The sequence below is a fragment of the Panthera tigris genome, chromosome C1 (genome assembly GCF_018350195.1).
Source record: "Panthera tigris isolate Pti1 chromosome C1, P.tigris_Pti1_mat1.1, whole genome shotgun sequence".
Lineage (NCBI taxonomy): Eukaryota > Metazoa > Chordata > Mammalia > Carnivora > Felidae > Panthera > Panthera tigris.
This window is the reverse complement of record NC_056667.1, coordinates 30,969,837-30,984,040: the sequence shown is the minus strand read 5'-3', so window position 1 is coordinate 30,984,040 and position 14,204 is coordinate 30,969,837. Positions and strand designations below refer to the sequence as shown.

Below are 14,204 nucleotides of genomic sequence, written 5' to 3'. Positions count from 1 at the left end.
GAAGCACAATATTCTCATTGGTTCACACACGGTTCATTGTGGTTTTGACAGGTTTTGGCACTATCGTATATTTCACGGGAAGCCTTCCAATCTACTTTCCATTTTTATATATGTATCCATAAATAATATAGTGATTTATATATGCTTTTTGAGACTATATATAAATAACATCATATTGTACTTATTCTACAACTTGCTTTTTACACTCTACGTATTTTTAGATCCATCCACGATGATTGGTAAATGTATTTGTTATTATTATCAGCTTGTTCTCTGCAGTGTTTACGCCAAATTACACCCTCATCGGCAGTACTTGGGGGCTCCTGTTCCCTACAATCTCACCCACACTTGGTGCCATCCATCTTTTAGATGTTTCCCTGTATGCTGGGTTGGTTTAATACCATGGACCTCAAATATAGTTTCTGTACAGCAGCAGCAGCAGCAGCATCACCTGGGAATGTGTTAGAAATGCAAATACTCGGGCTCCACCTCAGAACCACTGAGTCAGGAACTGGAAGTGGAGCCCAGCAGTCTCCAGGCCCAGTCACCAAAGTCTGAAAATCTTGGGTTTAATAAATTGCTGTCTTAAAGGCTCCCTTAACTCTTCGTCCAGCTATTTCACCTAACCCAATCTTGAATGTAAACCCCGTCTTCCCAAAAGATATGCTTTGGCACCACTGTCTGGTATATGCACCGCCTGTTGAACTAATCGACTTGAGACGGCACTTCTTTCATCCTGTTCTTAATCCTAATAAATAATGCAAAATTAAGGATTTATAAGCCTTCTGGTGAAACGTTAAAACACCTATTATTAAAAGTCCAGCTTTTAAGTACGTATCAAGGGTAGTTTTAATATGAACTTCAAATGCATCTCAGAATGCTTTTAGAAACTGCTGTCGCAAACCTTGTTTAGTATACTTTGGGAAATGAAATATAAAACCCAGTGAACAGTAAAGTTTCCCTCTATTGATAATCTCACTGAGCAGGCTGCTGGGATGTCTTATAACAAGAACTAATGAGCCCAACAAAAACAACTCCAGCACTTTTTTTTTATAATATTTTTTTAACGTTTATTTATTTTTGAAACAGAGAGCATGAACGGGGGAGGGTCAGAGACAGAGGGAGACACAGAATCTGAAACAGGCTCCAGGCTCTGAGCCGTCAGCACAGAGCCTGATGCGGGGCTTGAACTCACGGACCGTGAGATCATGACCTGAGCCAAAGTCGGACGCTTAACCGACTGAGCCACCCAGGCGCCCCACAACTCCATCACTCTTAAACATAAGATCCCACTAGACTCTTGCAAAGCAGGCAAGACATATAGTCATTACCACATTATAGATGAGACACCTGAAAATCAGAGGTTAAAGTTACTTGCCCAAAGAAACCCAGTGACGAAGTGACTGCTATGTATTGAGCAGTGTACTAATGGCTTCATCGACATTATCTCACTCATTCAGTCCTTGCCACAAACCATGTGAGATATGGTATAATATGTATCGGCTTCTCATCACAAAGAGGGGAAAAAACGAGGCTCCAGAAGGCCAAGGTGCTCACTCAGAAACCCACAGAAACTGGAAAAGCAACAATTTCAATGTTTCTACACTGCCCTCCTCGACTGTGCAGCCCTTCCACTTCCTGATCAGGCTCTTCACTGACATTTGTGAGACACCAGGAAAGTCTGTCTCAGAAAGGCTGGACACCTTCTCTCTGGGTGCTCTGTCAACATTTGCGTGAACAGTGGCACCTGTAATTGGTCACACAAGGCCTCTGCTTATGTTCCTTCGGATAGAAAAAAAGAGGCAACAAAAAGTTTAAATCAATCTTTGCACTTGCTCTTTGTGACCAAAATATAAAAACTTATTAATTTTAATCAACACAAAATAGGAATTAATGAACCTGTCTTCAAACAGAACAGGATTTCAAAGTAACACAAAATGCTTCCCATCGAATGGTAAATAGAGCTACTAATTCCTCAAGGATAAATTCAGCACATTTATGATGTGGTCCCTAGAGTTTTAAGAATGGTTTCTTCAATGCAATTTTAAAGACTCAGAAGAGCAGAGTTTGAAACCCACTTCTCCCACTTATTATCGTCACTTGGCCGTTAAATGGACAAGCCATTTAATTTCTCTGAGCCTCCACCTTCTCATCCACAAAAAGGGAATAACAATGCCTACCCTTTCTACCTCAAAGCACTGTTGTAACATCAAACAGGCACATTACAAAGCTCTCTTTCTATATGTGTTTTCCCTGTCTCTGTCATCTCCTGGAACAAACTAGACCACCCCCATGCTCACCAACTGTAACAACCAAGCTACTGCCCATCTTTCCTGGAACTGTTTACTAGTGACAACGAAAGAGACTGAAAATGTTTTGCCTGTCTTTTTATAATGGCCCTGTGAGGGGTAAGCCAAAGAACTTCACAGAATCAAACATCAGTGAGGAAAGAGAATGGTGTCTAAATTCACCACCTCTGCTTCCATCTCTCCCTCTGAAGGATGATTTCACAGTTGGACCTTAACAAAAGAAATGCTTCAGATAAACTAATCAAAGCCAAATATAAACCACAATAAAGCCTGGCTTGGTTGGAAAGCATCAAGTTTCGATACTAATCTTCAATATCTCTGTAACTAAACCAGGCTTGGACTTGTAAAAAATATAATTTAAAAAATCAACATTGAGAAGACTAATTACTAGTAATTGCAACATATCCTAAAAGCCAAATGAATTTTGTTTTTCAGATAAGATTTAACTCTTCTCCTTAACTTTTCGCTACTTTGCATCATCCTGAGGAAATAGGAAAGACTTGTAATAATTTGGTTCTAATCACACTAGTCCGTAACTGTCAAGGAAAATTTTGTGACTAGCTGGAAATGTTTTCATCATTTAACAAAGCTCTGAACAGCTGGTTTCTTCTCTATAACTGAGGAAACAATTATGGTAGCTGACCTCATTGATTTTCAATTTAGGAATCTTTCTCTTAGTGGTACTGGAGATTTAAAAGAGGTCTAGAGGAATAGTGATGATAATCACGATCATGATGATAAAAATAATAATGGCCAACACTTACAGAGCATTGATAATGGATCAGGCACTGTTCGAATCTTCTCACACATATTAACTCATTTAATCCTCTCAACAACACTACAAATGAGGAAATATCACTACACAATTTCAACAGACGAGAAAACTGAGGCTCAGAAGTGGTGGCTTGCTTGAGGCTCCAGAGCTGGTATGGCAGAACTGAGATTCAGACTCAAGCCACCTGGGTTCTTAACCTCCACACCATGTACCTTCAATTGTTCTTGGAGGTGGAAAACCAACAACTGGTGTTTGGGAATGAAAAGAAACCTTACTCATTTTATTTATAAAGCACAGATATACATACACACAGTACAGAAACAGATATACGGTATATCTGTGGTATTAAAATTTCATGGAGGGGTGATTAAGAAAAAAAATGTCTAGGGGCACCTGGGTGGCTCAGACGGTTAAGCATCCAACTTCGGCTCAGGTCATGATCTCACGGTCCATGAGTTCGAGCTCCACGTTGGGCTCTGTGCTGACAGCCAAGAGCCTGGAGCCTGCTTCAGATTCTGTGTCTCCCTCTCTCTCTGCCCCTCCCCCACTCACGCTCTGTCTCTCTCTCAAAAATAGATACTTTTCAAAATTTTTTTTTAATAAAAGAAAAAAATGTCTAAAAAGATACAGGGCCAGGGGTGATCATGAGAAAAAGACCGAGAAACACTGCTCTACACTATACAGCCTCTCTTCTTTTAGCATGGGGGGAAGACTGGGTCTGTTTTACTAAGTAAAAAATGACCCATCACTTGTTTCATTGAAGAAATATGGATTATATGCTTATTTTATGCCAGTCACTAGATGCCAAATGATTACAAGACCTTAAAGTATCCTTTCTTTAAGGAATTATCAGTCTGGAGTGCCTGGGTGGCTCAGTTGGTTGAGCATCTGACTCTTAGTTTCAGCTCAGGTCATGATCTCACAGTTTGTGAGTTTAAGCCCCCATGTCAGGCTCCATGCTCCTGATGCGGAGCCTGCTTGGGATCCTCTCCCTTCCTCTCTCTCTCTCAAGATAAAGAAATAAACTTTAAAAAAATAAAAATAAAGAACTATCAGTCTCACCATGTGATAAGTACTGACAGGAATAATGAAAGAATGCTGCCTTAACCAGTCTCGAGGGACAGGGGAAGATTCAAATGGTTTCTTTTATTTTTTTTAATAATTTTTCTAAATGTTTATTTTTGAGAGAGAGAGCACGTTGCACACACGTGAGCTGGGGAGGGGCAGAGAGAGGATCCAAAGTGGGCTCCGTGCTGATAGCAGAGAGCCTGATGTGGGGCTCAAACTCACGAAACGTGAGATCATGACATGAGTGAAATCAGAGGCTTAACTGACTAAGCCACCCAGGCGCCCCTCAAACTGTTTCTTAGAAGAGATGATGTCTCAGCTGGAACCTAATGGAAGAGTGGAGATTAATCAGCCTCCAGCAAGAGAGTGGACTTGTAGAGGTGAGCACCCCTGATAGATACTAGCATGTGAAAAAACTCAAAGTTACAAGAAACCAAGCTGGACAAAAAAGGAGAAAGAATTTGGGGGAACGAATAAAAAGATGAAGCTGAAGTAAGCAACGGCCAGGTCAAAAGTACCCCCAAAACTCATGCCAAAAAATCTGGACTGCACCCAGAAGGAAACAGTGAGCCAGTGATGGGTTTTATGTAGGAGAACAGCATGATCAGAATTATCCTTCAGGGTTCCTCTGGCTGCAGTGTGAAGGGCAGTAGAAAAGTTAAGACGGAGGCAGGAAGGCCTGTAAAGACTGCTGAATATCTCAGAGGGGCGCCTGGGTGCTTCAGTTGGTTTAACATCCAACTCTTGAATTTTGGCTCAGGTCACGATCTCACGGTTTCGTGGGTTCGAGCCCTGTGTCAGGCCCTGCGCACTGACCTCATGTGCAGAGTCTGCTTGGGATACTCTCTCTCTCAAAATAAATAAATAAACTAAAAAAAAAAAAAAAAAAAGAAGAAGAAGATCTTAACATCTTATAATAGAAGGTTCTTTTTCACACCTGACCTACGATAGTTATCATATGCCACAGTTTTCAACTCACTAACAATTATGTATGAGCCTCTTTTGCTCCACACCCATTATTACTGGTAACAAAGGTTAAAAAAGCATTCTAGGATGTGTAGATATGGTACCCTCTTTTGTGTCACAAGAATACAAAATGAAAACCAACATTACAGAGTACTAAACATTTCGATAAGTTGTCTCTCCAGAATGTAATTTACTCACAGTGCCTTCAATCTCTGAATAGAGTCCTGACCAGAAGCTGAAAGTACTTTTATCCAGCTGATACAGTCGGGATTTCTCAAAGGTTTCTGAATCCATGATCTGTCCTAACTCCAGTGGTACATGAGTTGTTGTTTTATATATCCGTCTCTGAAATATTTTGAAGAAAACACTTTGAGACAGTCAAGCCAACGCTTTATTACAACAGTCATTTATGATCAAACACTGAGTAGTTACAGCCTTAACCTGTCACTTAAGCCTACTGAATTTGCTTTACAGGTACACAAATATTACGTTTGATCAAGTGCATTGACCGCGAAGACAACTGACACAGCAAAGTAAAAGCAGAACAAGAGACTCGGAGGCTAGCTGACGAGGGAAAATTAAAATCAGGGCTGTCATCACACTTCAGTCTGCACATGTAAACCAAAACTGTACATCACAAAGGGTACCACTCACTCCAAGAAAAACATACATCCTATATAATATAGAAAACAAATTCATGGAAAGGAGAAGGAAGCCATGCTAGCCATAAGTATTAACAGATATTGTAGCTAATTACTAAACTTGGTCCTGGAAGCTAAATTCAGAGAAATCTGAGGAAGGACAAATGGAAACAGATCAGGTCTTCAAGAGAGACAGACTTGGGGCACCTGGGTGGCTCAGTCAGTTGAACACCCAACTCTAGATTTTGGCTCAGATCATGATTCCAGGGTAGTGGGATCGAGCCCAGGGTGGAGCTTGGCACTGAGCATGGAGCCTGCTTAAGGTTCTCTATCTCTCCCCTTTACCCCTCCCCCTGCTCACACACTCTTATCTCTAAAATTAAAAAAATAAAAGACAAACTTTATCATTATGCCAAATTCGAAATGGTAAATTTCAGACCACGGGACATAATACAGGGCACAGAAACTAAGCAATATAATGGACAGTATCTCCTACAATGGTTTTATGACACATGGCTTCCCTATACGTTGTTGGGCACCTTACCAAACCCTCAATAAAAGGCATTACATTAAAGCATAACTGAGGAGGCGCCTGGATGGCTCAGTCGGTTAAGTATCTGACTTCGGCTCAGATCATGATCTCACAGTTTGGGATCAAGCCCCACGTCAGGCTCTGTGCTGACAGTTAAGAGCCTGGAGCCTCTCTCTGCCCCACCCCCAGTCATTCTCTGTCGCTCTCTCAAAAATAAATAAAAAACATTTAAAAAATTAAAGCATAATTGAGTAAAGGAGACATTCTCAAAAAGCAGTTACTGTAACTGGGCTTATCGTTAAAGTAAGACAGACGGATGTTCAATAAGCCCCTCAATTTAGACACTATATACTGTGTTTACCTTATCCAAAGGATCTTCTTTAGGATCTCAAGATTCTGTACTAATAAAGTTATCCAAAGATATCTATGTCAGAGAACTTAGTGCTATACAGCTTAATACCTCTTTAAAGATCCTGAACTAGGGGGCACCCAGCTGGCTCAGTTGGTAGAGCATGTGACTCTTGATCCTGGGGTCATGAGTTTGAGCCCCACATTGGGCATAGAGATTACTTTTTAAAAAGACAAAAAAAAAAAAAAAAGACTCAAAAGACTAAAAAATAAGTAAACAAAAAAAGATCCTGGGCTAAAAGAAGAGATCAAGACACAACTCAGCCACTGATGAAAAACTAAAAATTCCAATTTAAAGATTCATGCAGAAAGTAACCCGAGAGAAGAAATGTGTACTGTAGAGGAAGGTAATGCTCAAGAAAGAGTTCTGGCAGTTAAAAAAAAGGTTCTCATAGCCATCAGGTTGACACAATGACAACATAGAAGAATGTAGATAAAACAAATCAGCAATCAGAGACAATAAAGCAGACAAACTTAAGATCTATCTCATTTAAAAGTTTGCATCTCCAACAGCAGGCCGTTCATTATGATTACCTCCAGGAAACTGTTATTAAGTAACTTCCAGTTTCTATTTTACAGCTCTAATTGTTTAAACAAAAGAACATATTGTTCTTTGGGCAAAACAACATACTGTATACATGTTTGTTTGTTTGTTTGTTTTTTAAGGGAAAAAAGTTCAGGTCCTTAGAAGGATTTGTTAAGTCTTTATTTTCAGAAAATGGTGTCCTAATCCAATGGTTGAGCATCACCGGGAAGCTGTGACTGGTAAAAATGTTGCATCTTCCTTTTAAAGGCTCATGGGTCTCTGCCAAAGGTAAAGGAGGTAAGTCTGGGCCTGAGGATCCTAAGAAAGCTGTGGGCCAGGCACGACTCAAGTCAACTCAAGTCGGCCCTGACTTCCCTTTCACCAGGCCCTAACCGGCCTGGGTCCCAGGATCACGTCGCGGAAAACCTCCCAGAGGCACCAGATACCCTCAAGGCCAAGCCCGCCATCGGGCCAAGTTAGGAGGCCTAGTAGGGACACATAGGGTCGAGGCTGATGCTGGAGCCGCAGCAATCATCCAGGGACTTGCGGGTCGAGACCGACGCTGGCCCGGGCAGGTCAGGTGTCGGGGTCAGGTGGGCCCCGTCTAGGCTCACCTGTCGCTGCGCTAGGAAGGTCTCCCAAAGATACACTGTCCAGGAGAAGAGCAGCACGGCCCCGAAAATACGCTTCTCGGCCGGCATCTCCCACATCGCGTCCAGCGACGCCCACATCCCCATGGCCACCCGGTTCCGCCAGCTCCTTCAGCGTGCACCGGTGCCACACCGACACCAGTCCCCTCAGAGCGTCCCCGCAGTGCCACAGCGATATCCGTCCCTTCCGAGCGCCCCTACACCGACACCCGCCTCCATCCTACCCCTCGGCGCAGCCGGCAGTGTTACACCAACACTCTTCCCCACGGCGACGCCCCCGGTTCCTCCTACTTTCTGCAGGAAAAGGACAATCCCGCCTTCCCCACTTCCGGCCCAAGGCGGGCCGAAGTCCACACGCCGAGTTCCGGCCTGCGGCCGCTGCGGCTCGACCGCCAGGTCAGATCACTCGGAGCTGCGTTGCACCAACATTCTTCCCCCTCCCTCCCTCCCACGCCGCCCTCTCGCCGAGGGTTCCGGCCTCCCTCCTGGGCCCGGCAACGCAGCAGAGCTGTCGCTTTCCCCCGAGGGGGAGATGGCGTCGTTCGGTCCCTGGCTTGCCCTGGCAGGGCTGCGGCCTGCGCGGGACCTTCCCGGCCAGCGCAAGCCCACTGGTGGTCGGGACTGAGCTGGGGCTGACTCAGAGGGGGCCGCCACTCCCGCCGTGAGGAAGCGGGGAAGAGCCGCAGAGGGGCCGACTTCGCCGGCTCTGGAAACCGTGCTTCTGACCTGGCGCAGATCAAACTGTGGCTTGGCGTGCCCGGGACACCTTAGGGCTGAAAGGGAGAGCGGAGAGCGAGACTAGGCATTCTTAGTGCGGGATTTGGGCCCATATTGGGGTGTTCCGAGTGCAGACCTGTTAGACAGTGGGCGGTAGTGATGAGATTTGCGTTTAAAGATGTCGCCTCTGCCACCCCACGTGAAGGCGGGGTGGCATCTTGCCTAAGAGAGTGTGTCCTGGAACAAAGCAAGGAAGGCGTGGGTTAAAAACACCTGAACTGAAAGAGCCTTACTTTCCTTAGGGACCAACCCCTGTCAAAGCTCAGTGCCATGTTTATTTTGGGATTGAGAAGTGACATGTGGTCACGGGGGCGCCTGTTAACACATTTATTTGACTTGAAAAGGGAAATGTTTTTCTCCCCAAAGAGAAGCCTAATTTGGTTAGTTGGTTTGTCAAAGAGGCTGGCGTTGCTAATTTGCATAATTATTATTTACAATAAGTTGAGCTAAATCTGCAGCTGCAACTAAAATATATTTAAATTACAGTAATATTGTAATGCTAAAGATGTGTTGAAATTAACAATATCTCGAATTTCCCAACTCTTCCTAAATGCCTCGAAGAGAAAAGTAATCAGTATAATTAAAAATCACTTGAGAAAGTGAAGGACTCTAATGACTGGATAACAAGTTCTTTTGTTAGATTGTTTCCGGGTTTTTGCTTGGTTTGCTTTGCTTTTAACAGAATTGGTAGTAGGTCTATTTGAACTGCCCACTGAGGAAGGAGCACTCTTTGACTTTTGGCTATCACTCAGAAGAAAACCAAAGAATTGATCGACAATTCTGTAACAGAATTACCAGCATTCCCTCGTGAGTCATATTTCTTGGCACTGTATCTATGAAAACAAAAAAGAAAATTGAAGCAAAAACCCTGTTAATCTAGCAGTAAGAAACAGTCATTTAGATACATGAATTAATTTCTGGGGAACCCTCATCTATCTCACTGAGAGATGTGTTTCCAGTAGAATTTTACCTTTTATATTTATGTACTATCAAAATTTATAATCATGTCATTTTGAGCAGCTGTATATTAAAGATAATTGTAATATTACTCAGCTCAGAATAACTCAAATACATAAAGCCATACAATTACAGGGAAAAAATGTTTTTAATTTCCCTTGATACATATTTTTATCACGAATAAGTGATCAGTAAAAGGTTTTTGAAATGTAAAAATTATTGTCTTTGGATAACATTTTATGGAGTAAATATAATTTAGAGATGAAAGAACAATATAGAATTACCAAATGTTAAAGAGCTTGTGTGTAATTTTAAATGGATGATGGTGGTCACTGAATTGTAACATAGAGTCTGTTGGATACATTATAAAAAGTGATTTGACAGTGTTATCTTAAATTGTCATTATTTACAGTTTGCCAGAGTTTACATTCATTGCAACTATTGAAATTTGTGATCGGGGGTCCCTGGGTGGCTCAGTCGGTTGGGCATCCCTTTGGCTCAGGTCATGATCTCGTGGTCTGTGAGTTCAAGCCCCACGTCAAGGCTCTGCGCTGACAGCTCAGAGCCTGGAGCCTACTTCAGGTTCTGTCTCCCTCTCTCTCTACCCCTCCCCCACTCACACTCTGTCTCTCTCTCAAAAATAAAATAAAAACATTAAAAAAATTAATACATTTGTGATGAAAACTTTAGCTATCAACTTAAAAATATGAGGGGATAAACACTTTTTCAAAATTCCCTGTCCCTTGGGCTATCATTGCCACGCCCTCTTTGTTTTTCTTGCCTTCACCTGTCTGGGTTCATCTAGCTCCATCCTGCTGCAGTTTGTCCAAAAGCCTCACAGAAACTCCCGCCAACCAAATGCTGTGACTAAAGCGAGCACAGGTTTAGAATCAGGCTGCTTGATTGCCAGCCACAGTTGCACCACATATTAGCAAGTTACTTAACCTCTCTGTGCATTGGTTGCTCATCAGTGAAATGAGAATAATAGTACTTACCGCCTCCTATTGTGAAGATCAAATGAGAAAAATCATGTAAAGCTTTCAGCAATGTATATGGCTCTGAACAAGTGCCTTATAAAGACTAGCTACTCGGGCACCTGGGTCCCTGGGTCGTTCCATCAGTTACGTGTCTGATTCTTGATCCCAGCTCGGGTCTTGATCTCAGGATCATGAGTTCAAGCCCCACGTCGGGCTCTGCACTGGCGTGAAACCTACTTTAAAAAAAAAAAAAAAAACAAAAACAAAGCAGGGGCACCTGGATGGCTCAGTCAGTTAAGCGTCCAACTCTTGATTTTGGCCCAGGTCATGATCTCACGGTTTGTGGGATCAAGTCCTGCGTCTGGCTCCGTGCTGACAGTATGGAGCCTGCTTTGGATTCTTTCTCTCTCCCTCTCTCTCTCTGCCCCTCCCCAGCTTGTTCCCTCTCTCTCAAAACAAAACAAACAAAAAGGACTAGCTACAGGCTCCCCCAGCTCGAGAGAACTGCATCACAGTTCTCTCATCTATCACTGTGACAGATAACATCACAGTGTTATCTGTCACCATGTATCTGAAGAAATGGAGGAACAGGGGCGCCTGGGTGGCTCAGTTGGTTGAGCGTCCAACTTCGGCTCAGGTCATGACCTCACAGTTTGTGAGTTCGAGCCCCGCATCAGGCTCTGTGCTAACTGCTTGCTCAGAGCCTGGAGCCTGCTTCAGATTCTGTGTCTCCTTCTCTCTCTGCCCCTCCCCTGCTCACGCTTTGTCTCACTCTGTTTCTCAAAAATAAATCAATGTAAAAATTTTTTTAAAAAATCTTTAAAAATAAAAAAAAAGAAAAAAGAAAAAGAAATGGAGGAACAGGAAGCTGGTAAGAGGTTGCTAAAAGTCAAGACTGGAATTCGCTCATTCATTCAATGAATATTGAATATCTGCTAAGTATTAGGCATTGTTTTGAGTGCCTGGGATATAACAGTGAACTAGACAAAACCCCTTTCTCTACTGAAGCTTACGTTCTTAGTAGGCTGGGGTAGATAGAGGGGAAGACAGATTATAAGCAAATGCATGACAGAAGTGGAGGAGGTGATAGGTACTGTGAAGAAAAAGCAGGAAAAGGGGGCTATACTATGTTGGCATGAGGGGCACCTTCTTTATATAAAATAAGCAAGGAAGACCTCTCAGATTGACAGTTGAGCATACACCCAAAAGAAAGTAAGAGAAGAAGCCACATAGGTATCTGGGGAAAGTGCAGAGACCCTAAGGTCAGATAATGCTTAGTATGTAAGGAATAAGAGGGTGTGGAAAGAGGAGAGAGTAAGAAGGAGGGTGAGGCAGATCATGTCATCAAGCACAGTCCTTTAGACAAGAACTTGACTTCTTCTACTCAGGGTGAACTAAGAAGCCATTGGAAGGTTTTAAGCAGAGGAGTAATGTATCTTTGCCCTCTGTGTGGAGAATAAATTGAATGGGGACACAGATGGAAGCAGGGAGTCCAGTTAGAAGGCCATTTTGAGAATCCAGGTGAGAAATGATGGGGGCTTTGACTAGGGTGGTAGCAGTAAAGGGAGAAGTGAATTGTGGAAAGTGAATCCTTTCCTACCCTGTGCAGAGAGATAGTGTTTGTAAATAGAAGGGTTGGTGTGTGTGAAGACTGAAACGGGAGCCTCCCAACAGGCTGTCATCAGGGTTTTCCCAAAGGAGGCAGACTGAATGTGGAGGGGAAGGATTCTCCTCCCTATGGAGTGGTGGAGGATAGTTGGTCTAGCCCAACTGACCTGAACGACAGAGTAGCTCTCAAGCCCTTTCCCCATTTTGCCTTGATTTTCTGCTCGCCACACATCCAAGTTTCCTTAATTGATGCCCTGGACATAAGTACTCTGGTCTCAAGAATGACCCACTCCCCACACTGGGAACGAACACTTGGTATCAGTCTCTTGTGACTGTGGTGTGACCCACACACCCTTTCTGGATAGCTGAGAGCCAGAAACAAGGTGACTCCATCAGTTTCTACCACACCGTGCATCCTCATACAAGCAGCCAGCCTGTTTTATCTTTTACATCTAGATCATTCTATTCTGTCTCCCATACGGACTACCAAATCTATGTCACTCTCCTGTCTAAAAACCTATAATGACCCATTTCCAACAATATGGTATGACCTTTAAGGCCCTTCATTACATGACATCAGTCTACTCTTCTGGGCCCTTCTTCTGACACTTTCTTTGAAATACCCCAGAAAAGTAACTGAAACAAGATGACTAGAACTATGTAGGAAGACACTTAAATGTGGACTGTGCAAAAATGGAGATAATGACTTCAATTAAAAAAAAATTTTTTTTAAAGCAGTCTCCTATCCAACATGGGGCTCAAACTCAGGACCCCGATATCAAGAGTCACATTCTCCACTGACAGAGTCAGCCAGGTGCCTTGAGACTTTGACTTTATTTAAAAGATTGCATGGCACTCTTTAAGCAGCATAGTGAACAAACTCCTCACCTGCACTAACAGATAATGCATACTTGGTAAATTCCGTCTGTTCTGTTCACCACATCATGAATTTTTTTTAAATGTTTATTTATTTTTGAGACAGAGCATAAACGGGGGAGGGTCAGAGAGAGAGGGAGACACAGAATCTGAAACAGGCTCCAGGCTCTGAGCTGTTAGCACAGAGCCTGACGCGGGGCTCGAACTCACAGACCGCGAGATCATGACCTGAGCCGAAGTTGGACGCCCAACTGACTGAGCCACCCAGGCGCCCTCACCACATCATGAATTAAAAAAAAAAAAAATGTAATGTTTACTTATTTTGAGAGAGAGAGAGAGGGAGACAGAGAGAGACAGTGTATGAGCAGGGGAGGGGCAGGGAGAGAGGGAGACACAGGATCTGAAGCAAGCTCTAGGCTCTGAGCTGTCAGCATGCACTGACATGAACTCACGAACCATGAGATCATGACCTGAGCCGAAGTTGGATGATTCACCCATTGAGCCACCCAGGCGCCCCACCACATCATCAATTAAAGCTGATCTGAGGATGTAGTGTGTCTTACCCTGAAGCCCAAATCCTTCATTGTAGCTTAGAAAATAGCCAGTGCTTTAGCCACCCTGAAACTCTCCTTCTCCAGCCAAGCCACCCTCTTTTTTATATGGCTCTGTGGTGATTCACCAGCAGAAATACCTTCCATTTCATTGTCTGCCTATGTAACCCTTTATGGGACTACTCAGGTGTCACTTCTGCAAAGCCTTTCCTGGCCCTACCTTGTATTTACTAACCTGTTTTTACACTGAGTACACTATACCGTGAGGTCTCATCTTACAGAGGTTGCATTTTAATGCCAGTGCACTGGAAAAAACTTATGATCAAAATTACCCTTGGAAATCCCTTAGGAAGATGCCAGCTTGGGAGATTGTTATATCGTATCCTGTTGAACAGCACAGCCAGTTTTTCTCCAGGATGGCCATAAATCACTGCTGCTTTCTTTGCCCAAGTATTTCATTTGGGTGGCAGAGAGTTGCAAAGTATTTCAATGACTATAATCACATTTATTGTGGCAAAATGCACACACTATAAGGCTTGGGGAATCTGAGACCCACCCACTGAAGGGATGATTTACTACCATC

The 14,204-nt window shown here is 43.3% G+C and overlaps 1 protein-coding gene across 4 annotated transcripts in view; it reads right to left on the bottom strand.

Annotated features, from left to right (window-relative positions):
* ZMPSTE24 (zinc metallopeptidase STE24) overlaps nt 1-8,207 on the bottom strand; it is a 39,753-nt gene extending 31,546 nt beyond the window's left edge. For 2 of the 4 annotated variants that reach the window (XM_042996749.1, XM_007077396.3), the window contains exons 1-2: nt 7,840-8,088; nt 5,317-5,463 (exon numbers count right to left, since the gene is read on the bottom strand). In XM_042996749.1, the coding sequence (XP_042852683.1) occupies nt 5,317-5,463; nt 7,840-7,962 (270 nt within the window). In that variant the 5' untranslated portion in view covers nt 7,963-8,088. The other 2 variants (XM_042996751.1, XM_042996750.1) reach the window with 2 other exon arrangements.
* Nucleotides 8,208-14,204: the final 5,997 nt, after the last annotated feature.